At 49.9% G+C, this 19,157-nt stretch overlaps 2 protein-coding genes across 4 annotated transcripts; both read right to left on the reverse strand.

The window, feature by feature from the left end:
- Positions 1 to 10,332: 10,332 nt before the first annotated feature.
- LOC112656940 (60S ribosomal protein L27a-like) lies at positions 10,333 to 13,435 on the reverse strand. Of its 2 annotated transcripts, none has more exons than XM_049113018.1 (4): positions 13,297 to 13,435; positions 12,667 to 12,712; positions 12,374 to 12,452; positions 10,333 to 11,112 (listed from the first exon to the last, which is right to left on the reverse strand). In XM_049113018.1, the coding sequence occupies exons 3-4, from the start codon at positions 12,424 to 12,426 to the stop codon at positions 10,680 to 10,682; spliced, it is 486 nt and encodes a 161-aa protein (XP_048968975.1). In that variant the 5' UTR covers positions 12,427 to 12,452; positions 12,667 to 12,712; positions 13,297 to 13,435; the 3' UTR covers positions 10,333 to 10,679. The 2 variants fall into 2 exon arrangements, with proteins under 2 accessions (XP_048968975.1, XP_048968976.1); XM_049113019.1 differs by lacking the exon at positions 13,297 to 13,435 and adding an exon at positions 12,838 to 12,933.
- DHRS1 (dehydrogenase/reductase 1) lies at positions 12,714 to 19,132 on the reverse strand. Of its 2 annotated transcripts, none has more exons than XM_025442504.2 (9): positions 18,922 to 19,132; positions 18,287 to 18,460; positions 16,789 to 16,932; positions 16,557 to 16,636; positions 14,736 to 14,868; positions 14,286 to 14,432; positions 13,683 to 13,752; positions 13,297 to 13,377; positions 12,714 to 13,108 (listed from the first exon to the last, which is right to left on the reverse strand). In XM_025442504.2, exons 2-9 carry the CDS (start codon positions 18,434 to 18,436, stop codon positions 12,972 to 12,974), a joined length of 942 nt encoding a protein of 313 aa, XP_025298289.1. In that variant the 5' UTR covers positions 18,437 to 18,460; positions 18,922 to 19,132; the 3' UTR covers positions 12,714 to 12,971. The 2 variants fall into 2 exon arrangements, with proteins under 2 accessions (XP_025298289.1, XP_048968974.1); XM_049113017.1 differs by lacking the exon at positions 18,922 to 19,132 and adding an exon at positions 18,729 to 18,858.
- Positions 19,133 to 19,157: the final 25 nt, after the last annotated feature.

A 19,157-nucleotide genomic window follows, 5' to 3' on the forward strand; every position in this document is an offset into this window, starting at 1 on the left:
TGTTGGTGATCGCCAGGGCCCTTTCCTCACCCCCTTTCACATCACACGCTATTCCTGGGAGAACATTCACAAGTCCAAGCCTTCTCCCGTTTGGAGTCGGAGCTCCCCAGAGCTCTGTCCTGGACCCACAGATTTTTCTGGCCTCACACTTTCTCTGGGTGACTTCATCCACAGTCATGGTTTTAATTACTCCCTGTAAGCTGATAACACTCAAACTTGTGTCTCCAGCCCAGATGTCTTGTGAGCTGTAAAAATGAACATATATATGTACACATTCATCAGCCTATTGGACGTCGTCACCTGGGTGTTCCAGAGACATCTGAGCCTCCTAAAGTAAAAGGTTTCACTGTATTCCATCCATTCTTAAACTTTGGCCTTTATGTTTCCTACTATAGGGAATGGCACTATTCTCTCCCCAAATTTCTGTAGTAACTCTTAAACACTGCACTAGAATCCAAGCTCATTTCTTCCCTGTGTGTTGAAAGCCTTTTCAATGTTTCCCCAATCTCTACTCTGTCATCTCCATTATAAATTCATCATCTGTGCTGCTGGATCAGCTTTCCTAAAATGCAGGTTTGATCATATCACATCTCTGCCTAAAGCCTTCTGTGGCTCCTGGACCAGCTCAGGAAGGTTTCCTAGAGAGCCTTCCTGGGGTTCAAGGTGGCCAGTGAGTGTGTATATGTGACTGAGCCTATGTGATGTATTTGTGAGAAGTGTGTGTCCATGTGCCCTGTGTTTATAGCTCACATTTAAGAAAGTATGGCTTTAAATTCTTTATATTTCTTCCACATCTTTCTCAGGCTCTGCAAATGTATGTATAGTGCCCGCTATATAGTCTGTCTTTCCTAGGCCCTATAATGAATCACAGAGGAAAAGAGACACTTTTCCTGGCCTTGTGTACTTGTGGTCCTAGTGAGGAAAGAGTCATACCACTTATTAGTTAGCTTTGTGTCAGGCATTGTGACAGGAGCTCTGCGTGCACGCAGGATTGATTATATGTGGAGGCAGTAAGCAGAGTACTTGTGAACACAGACCCTTCGGTGCTTGGGTGCACATCCTGGTTTTGCCACTTATTAGCTGTGAGATCTGGGGCAACGGACTTTGTATCTTTGTATCTCCTTTTTCCAACAGTATCATAGGAAAAATATTACCTACCCGTGAGAGTTGAAGTGAAGATTAAATAAAAGAATCTAAAAAAATAAAAAATAAAAATAAAAGAATCTATGTAAAGTGCTTAGCTTAGAATAATCCCTATATCAGGTAAGGGCTCAGTGAACAGTGATGGTAGTAATATTATCATTATTATTATTATTTTTTTATTTATGATAGGCACACAGTGAGAGAGAGAGAGAGAGAGGCAGAGACACAGGCAGAGGGAGAAGCAGGCTCCATGCACCGGGAGCCCGACGTGGGATTCGATACCGGGTCTCCAGGATCGCGCCCTGGGCCAAAGGCAGGCGCCAAACCGCTGCACCACCCAGGGATCCCTATTATCATTATTTCTAATCGTCATGAAAAACAGGACATTGAGGTTCAGAAAGATTAAGGGCCATCCATGTAGTAAGTGGCCATATAGGACCTGTGTCTGGTCTGATCCAGCTCTCCCACCTCACCAACTGCTTCTTTCTTTCTTTCTTTCTTTCTTTCTTTCTTTCTTTCTTTCTTTCTTTCTTTCTTTCTTTCTTTCTTCCTTTCTTCCTTTCTTTCTTTCTTTCTTTCTTTCTTTTCTTTCTTTTCTTTCTTTTCTTTCTTTTCTCTTTCTTTCCTTTTTTTTTTTTATCACTACCTGCTCTTGCTTCCTGCTCTACACATGCTCTACACAGACTCACATGTACAACCAGATACCTGGGACCACAGATACCCACAGGTGCAGATTTTCCAGGTAGTCTTATATCCTAGTCACTATGAGAAGAGGAAAGAGGGTGGTTGAAGGCCAAATCAGGCATGAGATAATTTTTAGTGATTAGCTAAAAATTAGTGATAATTTTTAGTGATTGAGATAATTTTTAGTGATTAGCTAAAAATTAGTGATAATTTTTAGTGATTGAAACTGGGAAGGTTGAATCAAGTTGGCTTGAGAAAGGAAGTGAGTCTCATGAAAGAATCTACTTCTGAGAAGAGAGGGCTGGGTTTAGGAAAGAGAGGGCGGGAAGGGCATTTCAGGCATGTACTGGGATGTGGAGGTGGGGGAGAGAACAGACCTGGGTGGTAGATAGCCAGGTACCTTTGGAGATAAATTGGAGACAAGAACAATGGAATTAATGACAAGCCCCTTGCTTTAAAGCAAAGGGAGCTATCAGGAGTTATATCTGGTTTCCTGTGTGGGAGATGGGAACCACACAGGTGTCTGAGGGCCGTGATCTGAATAATGTTTAAGGAAGAGATCTTCCTGCCCTCTATGTCGAGGAAGGAACAAGCAATAACTGAGTACCAACTGAATCCCACACATGTTATTTAATATACTCACTGCCGGGCAGCCCAGGTGGCTCAGCGGTTTAGCGCCGCCTTTAGCCCAGGGCCTGATCCTGGAGACCCAGGATCGAGTCCCACGTCGGGTTCCCTGCATGGAGCCTGCTTCTCCCTCTGCCTCTCTCTCTGTGTCTCTCATGAAAAAATAAAATATTTAAAAATAATAATAATAATAATATACTCACTGCCTATATCAAGTTGGTATTACTATCCTTATTTAAAACAAGGAAACAATGCATACAGTGGCTTCACAGAGATTAAGTTGCTTGCCCAATGTCATACAGTTGGGAGGAAACACAGCCAGAATTCAAACCAAAGCCCGGGTGGCTGCCCACCGCATAGGTAGGAACAGCCATTGCTAGAGGCTCAGATTTGAGCTTCTTGAGGCCTAGAACTCTGGTTCTCTTCATGCTGACCACCTCTTCCGTGCCAGTTATTTATTTGCAACCACTCCCTAACACACACACAAACACACACACACACACACACACACACACACACACACTGACACTGTTCCTAGAAACCTGAGCCAGTCATGGACCGGAGCTGGTTGGAGGGAGGAAAGAGATCATGAGCCCTGGGTCAGGGCCCCAATCAAAGTTTGGCTAGAAGCCATAGTCTGGAGGCAGGGAGACTAAAGAAGAGGTGGGTACTGGCACTGGTGGTAGGCCTCGTGCAGTGTGACCATGAATGAAATCTCTTGATATTTGTTTAGGATCAGAGCTGGACCTGAGAGTGTGCTGGGTGCCAGGGATACGGTGCAGGACCAGAAAGACTTGGCTTCTGTCTTCCTGGAACTAGACTTAATACAGTGCTTTACTAGGCCAGAACTTCCCGCAATGTGGAAATGTTCAATGTCTGTGCAATCCAGTATGGTCACCACTAGCGCCTTGTGGCTATTGAGCACCTGAAATGCGCCTAGTGCAGTTGATTTATACTAATCTAGTTTTTGTTTGTTTGTTTGTTTTGTTTTTTTTTACTAATCTAGTTTTAATTTATGTTCCAACAGCTACATGGGGCTAAGAGGCTAGTATTGGACAGAACAGGTCTCATGGGTGAGACAGACATGTCAGCATGTAAGCTAGGGTAGATCAGGGGCCTATGAGGAATGGGCGCTGACCCAGACTGAGGTCAAGAGGAATTTGTTCTGGATCTGGTGATATATAATGGTTTATAGTTTGTTTTCTTAAACTCCTAATTTTTTTTTCTTGTTGTGAAACTTGTGCTTCATTAAGCACAACATATATACTGAAAGTGTAAAGCTTTGATCCTCCTACTTTAAACTCTCCAGCCACAGGTATGGGAAAGGGGTTATCATGTAGAAATACAGGGAGTAGAGAGGAATGTGAGGAGGGGGCAGTCAGTGAGTGGAGATGGACCCATTATGAGGACAGACTTTATAATAATTGAAGCTGTCTAAAGATGGAATGAGTGAGTTGTGAGTTTACCATAATGGGAGGTAATCAAACAGGTGTTATTAAGCCACTTTTGGACAATGTGGTAGAAGACATTTAAGGACCCATCCCAAAGTCCTGAAAGGTTCTAATCCTTGGGATAGACCAGTGGACCAGAGTGACAGAAAGCCCAAGAAGATCCTCTACGCTGCCGATTCCCCCAGTCCTGGAGTTCCTTGAGCACTTGGCCTGAGTGCTTGGACTTTTTTCTCTTCTCTCTGCTCCCCAGTTTCTCCTGCCAGGCTAGGAAGATTCTTCAGTGGCCCACAGTGCCACCATATGCCCATAGCACATTTCCTGACTGGGGAAAAGGAAGAATCAGGCTCACTGATGATAGGGGAGGGCAGACCCAAAAGACAGAAGGACCCCAAAGGGAAAGTCCCCACAAAAGAGCCTCATATTTCACCGAGGGCACAGTGGGTGCTGACTCATGCTGTCATTTCTGGGGGAAGAGATGCAGGGAAAGCATCCAGGAATTGGGCTGAAAAGCTGGAAAAACTCCCCAAGCCAGAACTGGAGCCTCTGTTGCAGGAGCCAGGCACTACACAGGGGGTCGTGAAGATGACAGCATTGCCTTAAAATTGCTCAGAGTGAGACAGGAAGCTGAAGGGACTCCATTGTAGAAGGGCTCCACTCCTAGGATCCTGGATGGCTCAGTGGTTGAGCATCTGCCTTTGGCTCAGGTTGTGGTCCTGGGGTCCTGGGATGGAGTCCCACATTGGCCCCCCCTCAGGGAATCTGCTTCTCCCTCTACCAATGTCTCTGCCTCTCTCTCTGGTCTCTCATGAATAAATAAATAAAATCCTTTAAAAAGGTTGGGGCGGGGGCTCCACTTCTGTTTCCAGAGAAACATGGGTTTCATTTACTTATGCTCTATATTTCACCTTGCATCTGAGTAAACTAAAGAAGGACTCCTTTGTTCCCACTCCAAGAGGGAGGCTAGAAAGTTAGTCATTCCCTGAGTTTCATCCCAGGTCCCTAAACACCTGATAACATCTAAGAAGAACCAGATCCTGAGCATGTTGCAGGATATTAGCTTCAAACAAACCACTGTGGACATTGGTGTCAAAACCTTCTATCTTCAATGATTTATGGAATAACACCTGACATTTGCCTTTGATTGGGCCCTACCCTGGATGCCTGAAAGAACATGTGCCCTGGACCTTTTTCCAATATAAACCCTTTAACCCCAAGCAATGGGGAGACCCACTCCTTTTCTGAGACACTCCATCTGCCTACTCTGTCACTTATGCTATTCAGTAAACTCTGCTCTTACCTCCTCCTGACTCAAGTTTGAATTTTATCCTATATGAAGCCAAGGACCCTCTTGGCTGGTGCTGTGGAACCCCCTCCAGGTCCTTGGACCCAGCCTGCCTACATCAAGAGCACTGGTGGCGTTAGGAATGTGGCCAAGAACCTCACTGCCTGGCAGGGCCTGAGAGGCAACCACCATTGCACAACTCCAGGGGGCCCTTTGTGTATAGGGCATATAAAATGTGAGTAGTGCCAGGCAGCAGCCCTGAGGTTTTATACCCACATGAGAAAAAAAGCCGTGGAACAAGGTAAGACTGTGTGTACCTGGAGCAGAAAGGGTTAGATGCTCGAGTTGATAGATGAACATAGGGGACAAACTAACTAGTCCGGGAAAGAAGGAACTGCTTCCTTGGGGATAGGCCCAGACCTTACCCCTTCCTTATTCCCTTCAATCATTCAACAGATAGCAACTAAGTGTCCTCTGTGCTGGACACAGTGACAGGCATGGGAGTCATAGTGTTGAGAAAAACACAGATATAGTCCTTGCCCTCATGGAGCTTATGGCCCAGTGTAGGACTGTCCAGTAGAACTTTCTGGATGATGAAAATACTGTAGAGAGGCGGACAACTGTATAAGCAAGTGTAAGGTTACAGTCATGCCCTTATAGAGAGGGGTGTATGCTGGATGTGTCCTATGGTTGAGGGGAGCTGCCCTTCTAGGGTGGGGAGATTTCCCAGGGAAGCGAGCTCACGGCTGGGGCTGTCAGTATGGGATAGGACCCTGGGTTTGTGGCTGGCTGCACACCTCCTCTGTGCCACTCCATCAGTGAGGTCTATGGGGTATAGCATCCCCATTTCCACTCTCACTGTGAACTACCCAAGGAGGCTGGTTTGATCGCATGTCCCCTCACCTAGCCTGGTGCCACAGCGCTTGCTCAATGAACATTTACACAATCCAGCCAGTCATCAAGCAGCAATCATTGAGCCCCAGAACAGCTCACCCCACAGCAGTGACGGAGACCGCCCCTGCTGTCATTGAGCTTATACTTGAGTCAGGGAGACACACCTTGTAGAAACAAATACATACAAGAAGTGATTTTAGCCAGTTATAAGTGCCCCAAGGAGAATTAAAGAAAGGACTGACAAAGAGTTGGTGGTGGTGGTGGGAGTCCTGGGGAATAATGAAAGAGTGAATGAATAAATGGTGAGCAGTTTAGGTCAGAGGATGCACACTGTGCTCCACTGGACTGGGGCAGGGATTAGGAGGGGAGCCAAGACTCTCAGATCCCAGGGTGGGGAGCTTGGGTAGGGAGGGGTCGTCAGGGGTGGCTGCACTCCAGGCCTCATGGGCAGGCCTGAGTAATGTGGGAGGTAAGGGACAGGGAGTGCTGTGGGATCTCAGTGCTCTGAATAAGGAACGAGTACACCCAAAAGTGCTGACAGCAGTAGCACCATGTGCCAGTCTCCTGTGCACATTCATGACAGGTTTGAGTTCTGAGGGGAGGGGTGGAGCAGGAAGGGCCTGGAGTTGAGATTCAAGGAACTTGCCTTGGGTTGGCCAGCCTCCCAGGGTTCCCTAGGGTCCCCACAGCTGGCAGCCTTGCCAGGCAGTCCTCTCCCAGGCCCAGGCCACTGAACAGGGGGTAAAGAGACTTTGGAGATGTGTGTGATGAGTGGGATTGAGGCCAAGGGCTGAGGAATATGGAGAGCAGTAGTGTGGGGAGGGTCAGTCCTGGGTACATAGGCGGACTGGTACATCTGATACCAGGTGGGGAAGGGAGTCCCTCTCCATGGGGCTCCCATTGGGCCTGTGAGCTCAGCCACCCTCTGGGTGGTGTGGACACTCCAGGCACTGTTCCAATCTGTCTGTAGGGTTCAAAGTTTCTGTGAGTGTGTGTGTGTGTGTGTGTGTGTGTGTGTGTGTGTGTAGGAGAGGTGAAGGGTTCAAGATCCAACCCCTGACCTGGGGCGATTGTCAACCTTATCTAGGGGATGGGATGAGGACATCTGTGGCTCTGATACTAGTCAAGAGCCAAGTGATTGTCAGATGTTCCCAGAAAAGGGAAGGAACGATGGAAGAAGGCAGAAGTTTCTGGTTGAAATGGGCCCTGTGAAGACAATTCTAGCAAGTGGTAATGGAGCTGGGGCTGGGAGGCAATGGCACCTTAGGGAGCAGATCAGCTGGAGCAAAGGCAAAGAAGGGAGAGGGTCAAGGTGAGGGAAGAGCAACTGTGAAGTTGGCCAGGGTATCCTTGGGTTGAGTGAACTTGGGAATCCTTTCACCATCCTGCCCAATCTCCAACCCTCTCTGCTAAAAAGAAAAGATCCTCCCAAACCAAAACCAAACAAAACCAAACAAAACCAAACAACCCAAGCATTAGAGGCAGTGGGGAAAGAGCCCACACTCTGGAGTCATACATTGAAGCTAGACACTTTTGCTATAAAAACTTGCAACCTAGACAAGTTCCTCAAATTTGTGAGCCTTTTTGAGTTTCCAAAGCTGTAATCAGTACCTGACCTCATGTGGCAGATGTGAAAAGATTAAGTAAGACCTAGGCGGATGGTCTAGGTCAGTGCAGGTGCTCAGTGGATGCTAACTCCCTCAGCTCCTACCGTAATGCAAGTCTCTGGCTGGCTTAGTTTTGTTCAAGAGAAAGTAAAAGTCCAACACTGAGTTACCTTTGCTCCCACCGGCATGAGCCCCTCTAGGGATGCCAGCATTGTCTGTGGAGTTCTGGCTTTCCTTGTTTCTTCTGCAACCACCTCTCCAAGGAGTGGGGAGCCAAGACCTGCTCACTCTGGAGGACAGGTGCATCTGAGTCTGCATCTGCTAACAGAGATAGCAGCAAGCTGACTCTCCTTCCTCCCTCTGCCTCTTCCCCAGCATTTCTCACAGGCCCCTCCATTTCCAGGGGCCTAAAATGGGGTCCTTTTCCCTCCTAGACTCCCTCATTGTCACATGAAGCACAAGCAGCTTCCAGTTCCTCTGCTCTTCTGGCACACAAGTTCAGGCAGGCCCCAGACCCCCAACCTCGCTCCAAGCCAGCTGGCCCACTTCTGAGCTCCCCAAGGCACCTCAGTACAGAGGGTAGCGGCGTTCACTCAGAGAAGGTCCAGCCTGTGCCCATCCTCAGCCCCTGCTCAGGGTGGATTCTGCATCTGCAGCTCGGCGTGAGCACTCCGGGCTGGGTCAGCCTGGTCAAACGGGAAGCCCCGCGGCTGTGTGGATGGGCCAGAGCAGACACCCACAGTTGCATGAGGGGTGGGGTGGTTGGCCAAGGTGTGTGTTGGGGATGGGCCAGCACAGAGATGAGCAAAGGCTGGGTAGAGGGGTAGATTCCGGCTTTCAGGACAAGTCACTGGGGAGTTGTTCCCATCAGTTCCTGAAGGCCCCTGTGGGTGATGTGAGAGTGGGATGGGGATTCAGGCAAGGGGAAAGAAAAGCCCACATGAGGGCCCCACAGGAGCCCGAGCCCAGTGGGGGAATAAAGATGAAGTAGCTGGGGGCAGGGCTGCCCATTTTCCTTCTTCTCGCTCCTACCTACCCATAGTCTTCCAAGGCCTCGATTCTTCTGAGATCTTTCTTGAGGCCCCTCCAGCTCCTTGGTCTCCCTATCGCTGGGCAGAGATCCCATGGTAACCTCAGAAGTCACTTTGCTACAGCCTGCCCCCATCCCATTTGGTCCCTGGTCCTCACCCACTTGGTTAGTCTACTCCTCCACAAAGCCCTGTCTCTGGACCCTTCTGCCTAGGCCCTCTCAGGCCCCCATCCTTACATTGCTCCTCCTGGCACCACAGCCCATCCTCTCCTGCTCCTTCCCTGGCCCCTGTGCTGAGTCTTCTCCCTGCCCTTCAATTTCCTGGTCATCTGGCGTCAGCTGCAGCCTCCTCTGTACCCAGCCCTGGGCAGGGAAAGGTGACAGGTGCAGGCAGGCCTCATAAAACAAAGATCTGGTTCTCAAAGTGCTTTCAGTTATCACCAGGAGACAATGAGATGACCATGGGGAGACCCAGGGTGGGGACTCAAAGAAACAGGAGAGGTCAGCATAGCCAGGATGCCTCCCAGGCCACACAACTCTCATTCCTTTCAGGCTTCACTTTCCTGGGAGTGTTACGACATCCTCATCTCTGCCTTTCCCTGCAAAATCTCTCGGTTCCTGCCTCCAGGCATCCAGGGTCACCCCTGCTCATCTCTGTGCTGGCCCCTCCCTGATACGCACCTTGGCCAACCACCCCACCCTGCATGCAATCATGTGTGTCACTGCTCGGGCCTGTTCACACAGCCGCGGGGCTTCCCGTTTGACCAGGCTGACCCAGCCCGGAGTGCTCACGCCGAGCTGCAGATGCAGAATCCACCCTGAGCAGGGGCTGAGGAGGGGACAGGCTGGACCTTCTCTGAGTGAACGCCGCTACCCTCTGTACTGAGGTGCTTTGGGAGCTCAGAAGTGGGCCAGCTGGCTTGGAGCGAGGTTGGGGGTCTGGGGCCTGCCTGAACTTGTGTGCTAGAAGAGCAGAGGAACTGGAAGCTGCTTGTGCTTCATGTGACGATGAGGGAGTCTAGGAGAGAAAAGGACTGCCTTTATGCCTTCGTATGTACCACTTATTTTTTAAATTAGAAATAATTAAAAAAAGAAAGAAAGAAAGAATTAAGCCTCCCCTTCCCCATTTTTTAAGTCTCTGGCTAGTATCACTTCCTTGGGTTCTCTAATGGAGCTAGTTGCTTCCTCCAGTATTCTCAGGGTACTCCGTGTAAACTTGGCCATCACACTTGTCTCACAAACTTAACTAGTCTTTCCTGGTGTCTGACATGGTGCTGGGAAGAGTGTAGGCATTTAATACACAGTTTTTAGAAGAAATGTCAATCCCCTCAATGTCCTGAGACTGTTACTGGGTTTCTTAGATGTTGAATCTCTTGTGCCTCCAATCAAAACTCACTGTCCACATTTCTTTCCCTCAGAGCACTGTTACTCTATTGCTTGTTTTGAAGAGTAACTGATGCCTGTTAGGGGGAAGCAGGGTGTTGTACCAGAAAGAACACTGCCCTCTGTTTTCCTGCAACTGAGGACCAGTTAGACCAGGACTGAGGTAGGATTGAGTCCCACATCGGACTCCCTGCAGGAAGCCTGCTTCTCTCTCTACCTATGTCTCTGCCTCTGTGTGTGTGTGTCTCTCATGAATAAATAAATAAAATCTAAAAAAAAAAAAAAAAAAACCCACTAGGTTTAACTCCATGTGATGTGGACCCTGGGGCCCTCAGCTCCCCCACTTCCTCTGGTCAGTGGAAAATCTAGATGGCTCCTAAGGTCTTCTGGGGCTGAAGTGAAAGTCCTTTGTGGGCCAGGGCCTGGTTTGTCTTGTGCTCTGTGCTCCTCCCAAAGCCAAGAATGGTGGTGATTGGAGCAGCGCACATTCTTTAATATTTGTCAAGAGAAGGAACTGGTTTTTTTTTTTTTTTTTTTTAGCACTTGTTAGCATTTAATGAACCTCCCCCTATGTGGCTTCAAGCTAACAGAACGCAGGCACCCCCCACACCCTTTATCGTTTCCTCAGCTCTTCTACTGAAGAATTTGGCCTTCACGATGATAGGCTGTTTTGGGAGCTTTCCCTTTCCCAAAACTTTGTAGTAGCCCGATCGCACATCGATAATAGGAGCAGCTCCAGCCTTGTTTTTGGCGGCATTTACCTGTGTCTGCTCACTGACTAAGGTCCACACTTTATCAAGGTTGACAGTTGGGCAAAAGCTCTGGTTTCTCTTTAAGTGGTAATGTCTCATACCGACTTTTCCAAAGTAACCTGGGTGATATTTGTCAAAGTTGATCCTGTGATGATGCATGCCACCAGCATTACCCTGGCCTCCTGGGTGCTTCTGGTGCTTGCCAATGCGGCCGTGGCCATGGCTCATGTGGCCCCGAAGTTTCCGGGTCTTCCTCAGTCTGGATGGTATGTTGGCGGCCCAGAGAAAAAAGGGAGGAACTGACAACTTAGATGGCTACATACTGCCTTGTGTTTTATACATGTTATTTCATTTTATTCCCAAAGTGGTGGGGTCAAAATTTGTATGTAGATTTACATGACTCTGAGGCCCATATTCTTTCCATAATCCCTTGCGGTCTTTAGAAAACAACACCATCAAGCAAGGATTTGTTCTAATGGTAGCTGTGGAAGGCTGCAAGAGGTCTAGAAGCCCTTATTCATATTGCATTTAGGCAATGCCTCTATCCATCACCAGCCTTAGGAGATAATAGGAACTTTGGGTGGTGAGTGGAAGGGGGTGAGAGGGTGCTAAGAATATCTGACCACTGTGATCTAAATAGAGTGCTTGGGCAAATGGTGGCATTTAGGTACATAGTTCTAGTCATGTGCTAAGCCAGCTCTTTAAAAAAATAAAAACCCTGATTAGCAGCCTTTGTTGGTTTCTGTGGCTTCTATACTCTCACTGTGGCTAAATTCAAGCAACAAACGTGAAGTTACCACTGATTGCAGAGTTGGAAGAGAAGCACAGCCAGCACTCACAAGCCGCTGAACTGCCCTAGCACATCACTGGGACAGTAAGCAGAGCCGTTCCCAAAAGCCACAGGAAGGTCATAGCTCTGCACATGCTATGGCAGCTTTGGGAAGCCTCAGCTCTCACTTTGCATTTTCCAAAGATTAGAAATGATTTTTGCACCTCTGACTGACAGCAGCCATCCCATTCCACCGATGGCCATCTAGGCTGTTGCTGCAAAGGCTCCCTCAGAGTGGCTCTTGGCTCCTCCTTGCCACACACACCCTACTGCCTTGTCTCAGGCTGGGACAGCCCCTGGAGCAGGGCCTAAAGGGCTCTTGCAGTCAGTTCCTCAGGAAGCAATTCAGGTGATACCATCCCAAGAGGAAGGATGAAAGTATGTCAGCACCATCAGCTATTCCTCTGCCTTTCACTTGGATTTGGACACTACTTTCCTCCCAAATGCCAGGAAATCATAAATGCTAAAGAATCTGCCCTAGCTGCCCTGAAATCAGGCCCAGCTAGAAGGCAGCAGCCATCGCCCAAAGAGATGGTGGAATGAGGGGGTGGGAAAGTCCTGAGACAGGAGTATGCCTGGTTCTGGTTGTGGAGGGACCTTGTTCCCCAGCTGAGGGTGTGGAAACAGTCCTCGCAGTCAAAGGGCAGGTGCCCTGAGATAGGCAGCTCTACAGGGAAGAGCATGAGCACACCTGGAGGAAAGGGGCTTTGTCCTGGGAATGGTACTCCTTGAGGACCCGAACATTTTGCATATCTTGTAGTCTTTCTCTCAAGTACTTAACACTTGGGATCCCTGGGTGGCGCAGCGGTTTGGCGCCTGCCTTTGGCCCAGGGCACGATCCTGGAGACCCGGGATCGGATCCCACATCGGGCTCCCGGTGCATGGAGCCTGCTTCTCCCTCTGCCTGTGTCTCTGCCCCTCTCTCTCTCTGTGACTATCATGAATAAATAAATAAAATCTAAAAAAAAAAAAAAAAAAAAAAAAAAGTACTTAACACTTTGCTGAGCACAGAATCAACAGTCAAAACTCACTGAAAGAGAAATGAGACTTTTATTAGCCCCCAGAATATTTTTTAACACTAAGGCAAAGAGTAAAATGTAGGGGCAGGTAAAATTAAGGCATAAAGGGGGATCCCTTAGGGGCCCCAGGGCTCACCCAGGAAACACAGTGGAAGCTTTCTCTTCCTATCAAGGGTATGTGGTAGGCAGAAGAGCCTGCCTTGTTTCACTGAGACCTGCCATACCATGTAGCCTGAGAGAGAACAGAGTTGTGACATCAGGCCAGGACGGTTAGAATTTGCTAGCGTAGAGGGTCATAATCCACTTGGGCATATGAAGGAAGCCAGGCAAGTAGGAGGCCAGCCAGCCCAGGCTAGAGGCATGGGAGAGAACCGAGCTCAAAGACAAATAGTCTTGGATGGGGCGGCCTGTGGACCACAGGAAGAAGAGGAAGGTTAGAACCTCACTTCCCACTCCATAAACACCTCTACCCTGGCTGAAGAGCCCAAGTGGGATGTGAGGGAAGAAGGAATAGGGAGAGAGTGTGGGAGAAGGAGGAGTGAGCACGCAATGGAGGAAGGGAGGTCCAGGCTGGCTGCTGGGCCAGAGCTCTTACCATCCACATCCTGAAGGCTGTAGCGGCGAGCAAGGTCACAAGATGGCAGCACCTTCCCACTCAGGCTCAGGATATTGGGGTCTGTGAGCACAAATGACAGCTGAGAAGGCAAGGAAGTGACACAGTGTGACAAGGTTTGGGCCCGATGGGACTGGGTAGCGCTCAGACAGGTTTGGGTGCCCAGAATTATTTCTCCCTATTCCTAGGAAGTTTCCTATACTTCTTGTAAGCCAGTTCCTGAGGCTCCCAAACCTCAAACAGGGCTGCTTTGGGTCTCCAGAAGCCAGAGAAAAGAAGGGCATATTCCTCAACCACTTCCTGAGCTAGGACTCACCCTGCAGATTCTTCAGGCCCTTCTTGTTACCACCTGTCCCCAACCTCTTTACCTGTTGCCAAAGCCACCACACATTTGCCACTCATTTCTGTGGTCTCTGCAGAGGAGAAATTAGATCTGAGCTGAAACACAGGGGTCAGAGAAGTGAACGGTTAATCTCCAAGTGAACTGCCCACATTTCTTCCCCACTTTCAGTTTCTATTCCAGGAGAGACAGGCCCTCATCACTGTACCTGCAGGACTCAGAATCTTAGAAGGTGTTGGAACCACTTTTCCCTACATTCAGGTGAGCCCTGTACTCCGGCACCAGGACCCACTGCCTCTCCTAAGTGGAAGCATCCTGGGATGTCAGCTATGTCTGGACCTCCTAGGTTAGTTTAGTGCAGGGGTCAAAAGCAGAGGCCTCAGGGCACGAGGCCTTTCCACTTATGGCATACATGACTTTGAGCAAGTTTCTAATCTTTCCAGGTTTTGGTTTTGCCATCTGTAAAATGGAGATATCTCCCTTACAGGATGAAAGGGCACAGCATGTGTCCAGTGCTCAGCCTGCTGTAGTAGGCACTGGAGGACTGGCTCTCTGGTTACTGTCTTGTCATTGAGGATGGAGAGGCTGAGTCCTCTGCATTCTCTACCTCCCTCACCCTCCTCTTGCCAACCTGTTTCAACAGGGGATCGTCAGTATTTTCGTTTTTCACCACGACCTCCTTCACTAGTTCTGTTTGCACCATCCCTGGCCACAGAGACACGTAGCTGACCCCATGGCGCCGCAGCTCCTGGGCACAGTCAGCAGCCAGCCTGTCGCACTGTAAAGGACAGAAGGCAGGGTGAGAGCAGGGTACCTGGCCATATCGCCTTCCTCCCCTGCCTTCCCTGCTTTTGCTGGGATGCCCAGCCCCTGCCCTTCCCAGGAGCCCTGTCTCAGCTGTCAGTGGTCCCCAGTATTTTGCCACCCAAGAGCCCTGACAGAGGAATTATCTGTGGAGCGGCAGAGGAGGACGTGGGGGCCAGTGGGCTGTACTACTCTGACCACTGGGGATTATGTCTCCTGAGCTATAGGTACCATCACTGTCTGATGCCTCCCTAACCCGCGGCTATTGGGTCCTCACCGCAGCTTTGCCCACACCATAGGAGACATTGAAGAAATACTGCAGCCCTCCAATGGAGGAGATGACCACGATGAGCCCCTGGCCAGCTGGTACCATGAGCCGTGCTCCATACACCGAGCACAGGTAGTGGCCTCTAGAGGGTGGGGCAAGGAAGAAGGAATAAATGATGTTCTCTTTGGCCTAGCTGCTGTAGCCCTGGAAGCTTCCTCTGCCCTCTAGTGGCTGCGTCAGCTGGGGGAGGGCCACATGGGGGTGGCTGCAGAGCTGGAGAATGAAGGGCTAGAGGCCACTTTCTGAGAGGAACACTTGTAAAACACACCACCAATGGATGAGTGCAAAGCAAAAACTCAGCTTTCCACCTTTTTTGTAGGGAAAACCCAGCACACACATACTCAGTAACCAGAAAAATACTTCATTTGCATGGGAAACAGGACCCTCCAAGTGGAAACAAGTAGAGGGAGTTATATTTTCTTTTTTTAAAAAAAGGTTTTATTTGGGGATCCCTGGGTGGCTCAGCAGTTAAGCGCCTGCCTTTGGCCCAGGGCGCGATGCTGGAGTCCCGGGATTGAGTCCCGCGTCGGGCTCCCGGCATGGAGCCTGCTTCTCCCTCCTCCTGTGTCTCTGCCCCTCTCTCTCTCTCTCTCTATCATAAATAAATAAATAAATCTTAAAAAGGTTTTATTTATTTATTCATGAGAGGCACAGAGAGAGAGGCAGAGACACAGGCAGAGGGAGAAGCAGGCTCCATGCAGGGAGCCCGATGTGGGACTCGATCCTGAGATCACGCCCTGAGCCAAAGGCAGACGCTCAACCAGTAAATGTGTATGTGAATGTGGGGGGGTGGGGGTGAGAACGTGTTGCTAGACTCCCAGAAGGCTCACAAAGTGGCCTTTATCTTGGAAAATTCATCAGGGCTCAGGGACCAAGGTCTGAGCCTCTCTGCCTTATAGGTTCAAAACTCTGACTCAAAAGAGATCAGGTTGTGGAGAGCCTCTCTCTTTTGAGGGCTAAGTGTGTGGCGTTGCCAATTATCAGCTCTTTGGGCTTTCTTTTCTTGCCTCTTGGCTAACCATCCCTCTGTATCTTCATCATCTTTCTTCTACCTTGGAAATCACAGCTGGATTCTAATCCTGCTTCCCTGGGATTGCCACTAGAAGCTGTGGGTGTTCTTCAATGCTTTAGTCACAGATTTTCAGATAATCTCTTAGTTACTCCCACAGGTGGCTGATCACATCCACGGAGTACAGTTTCCAAGAGGGCACCATCATTCCAACAATAAAAAAGAGACCCAACTAGTGTGTCATACTAGGCGAACTCTGAGTGCTGTGTTTCATCTCACTCCTGTGCCAGATGTATGTGTAACTCTGACGTGGGAATGCCCTTGCCTGCGGATCTGGAGTGAGGATGTGGAGGCTAAAATGGCAGGCACTCGCTCTTATGGACCTTCTCTTGATCTAAGACAAAAGAATTTCTTTCCCTAAATATTTTTGTTAATGACAGCTACAGGTGGTATGCCTTACTGAGGAAAGGAGGCTCCCTTCTGGGCCATGCATTTGGATGTGCAGAGTGAGGCAGGAGAGTGGCCAAGAGCAAGTTCAGGTGAAAATTCATGATAGAAACGAGGTAAAAGTCAATATTCTCAGGTACAGATCTACCTGAATGGAAATTCTCCAGAGGTGTGAGACAAATGGGACAAAAAGGAGAAAAGGGAGATGGGAAAGGCAGAGGGACAAGGAGAGGGCATATGGGGAAAGGTCCAGGCCCTCAGCTGAGTGAGGGAGGAGAACTCAGCTCTTGGGGTGGGACAAAGGGAACACTCACCTCAATCCAACATTATTGATATCATCCCAGATGGAGGCTGGGCTTTCCCAGAATGCCTTGTTAATGTTCTTCATAATTGCCTGGAAGACACAGGGAGTGTGATGAAGGATGATCTGAAGGCAGGAAGGTATGAGGGCTGGATAGTGAAAGGGACAGTGAGCCCAGGATGAGGACCCCGGGGTCAGAGGGGGAGGTTAGGAATGTGGATCTGGAATCAAAGTTTAAAGGGTACCGGGACTCCGGCATAGGCATTGTTGACTAGCACATCCAGACGCCCCTGCTGTTCCTGATCCACTTGCTCAAACAGCCTTTGGACTTCACTCTCCTGGCTTGAATCGCACACCACGGGCACACACTGGCCCCCTCGAGATTGTGCCTGGTGAACGACAGAGGGTGTATGAGTTTATAGTTGCAGATGAGTGTGAGACATAAGGCAACTCTCTTCAATTCCCAGCATGGGGGGGGGGGGGTGCCTGCGGGTAAGAGTAGGAATGGAGACCAGCAGCTGAGGGAAGATGGTGAGCAATACTGCCCTCTGGTGCCTGTTTGAGGAGCTTCAGGAATGCTAGGTCCTTTCCCTAAAGACCCAAAGGACTGAGATTCCAGGTTTAAAATCTACATTCACTGAGGCCTACCAGCCGCAAGGCCTTGAACTCTGCTAGTGGAAGGCAAGGGACAAATAAGGCAGGGGTGGGGAGGTGGGGGGGGGGGCTGCTCCTGGGACAAGAGTATCATTCTTTTTCCTTGTCCTTGGTCATTTCCATCTCTCATGCCCTGAGCTCCCACCCTTCACCATTCACCATGTAACCCCTACTGTAGTTGACACTAACAAAAATATTTAGAGGAAGAAATTCTTTCGTCTTAGATCAAGAGAAGGTCAGTAAAAGCGAGTGCCTGCCATTTTGGCCTCCACATCCTCACTCCAGATCCACAGGCAAGGATGTATGTGTCCCACGTCAGAGTGACACATACATCTGGCACGGGAGTGAGATGAAACACAGCACACAGGGTTCGCCTAGCATGATACACCAGTTGGGTCTCTTTTTTATTGTTCACGATGGTGACTCTCATTCAGTCCCAGCCCTCTGACTGTCACCTCGCCAGTGCTCCCACCTGGTAACTGAAAAATCAAAACTCTCAGCTATTTCTACTTTCCGTTCTATCACACCCTCCACAGATGTGTCCCCATCCTCTAACTTCACAGGAAGAAAAATTCCTTATTCAAGGCCAATCCTCCTATTCTCCGGATCCATGCTCTGGGTCCCACCCTCTTACCTCCTTGCTTCCTAATTGCTCACCCATGCTCCCAGAGCATTCTGCATCTGCCTCTGATTGCCTGCTGGGCCCTATCTTTTAAAAGCAGAAGTGACATTTTACCAGTCTTGGTTAACCTCAGTGGTTCACACAGTGCCTGGCAAGCCACATATTTATTTAACTGAAATCCTGTAGAAAAGTCAAGTGAAGTACACAACTCAATAAAGTCTTGCCTAAAACAGAGGAAAGCACAGGTCTACGACCGTTCAGTTGCAATTCCTAAACCCCTGAAGGTCTCAGACAGAAAGTTTTTTCATAAAACTCAGCGGCAAAATTTGATCTGACCTCAAGTTATTTAAGGGCTTTACTTATTCTAGTTTAAGTATTCACATTTTGTTGAGGAATATCATGGCTTCAGGTAAGGGATCAGTGGAAGGTGTGGTTTTGGGCCTTGTGGTTCAAGAGGAAGCACCCACCTCCTCAGCAGTGGCCTGCAGTGTGTCCATATGGCGGCCTGTGATGTAAACTGTGGCGCCGGCTTGGCAGAGCTGCAAGGCGATGCCGCGGCCAATACCCCTGGAAGCACCAGTCACCACGCACACCTTGCCCTTCATAGAAGCTGCCATGGCTCACAAGCAAAGGGGGAAAACCTGTGGAAGCAAAGACTTGCTCTAGAGAAAGCCTACGAACTGTGTATATGGAAGGGTGACCTGGACAGTGGTGGGGGGAGCCAAGGTTGGACTCCTATGAGCAGAGAGAAGTTTCAGAACGGGACAACAGTGCAGGCCCCGGGGTAAGGCTGTTGGTCCCTTTTGGGAGGCCAAGGAGTTGGCCACTGCCTTCCTGCGAAGGGACCGTCCTGGGACTAGGACTATGACCCCAGGGGCTGGGTGGGCCTGTCCCCGGTTAGATACATACTGGGACCCTAAGAGGTGGGGGATGCTGGCACGGCGGCCCCTCACGGCAGCTCCACGCAAGCTGCCGGCTGTCTAGAGCTCTGGCCTCTGGCCTGGCCTGGCAGGCCGAGCCCGAGGGCGCGGCTTCCGGGTCGGGGGCGAGCCTGAGGCCCCGGGGACCCCGAGTCCAAAGGAGAGGGAGCTCGCGCCCCTACCTGACGCCCGTGCTCTCTCCCGGCGCCGTCAAGCCCGGAAAGTCTTTGGGCTCGAGAACTTCGACTCCAGCTCCGGGGGCGGGACGCGGTGACGCAACTGGGCCAGAGGGCGGCCCAGGATGAGCCGGGGACGTGGAGGAGAGGCTCGGTCCGGACGGTTCTCCGCGGGCACAGGCAACGGCGGCCGGAGGCGGGGCGACCCAGGAGCGGGGGCGCGGCCTCCGGGCGAGGGGCCG

This window comes from Canis lupus, chromosome 8 (assembly GCF_003254725.2).
Source record: "Canis lupus dingo isolate Sandy chromosome 8, ASM325472v2, whole genome shotgun sequence".
NCBI classification, from domain to species: Eukaryota; Metazoa; Chordata; class Mammalia; order Carnivora; family Canidae; genus Canis; species Canis lupus.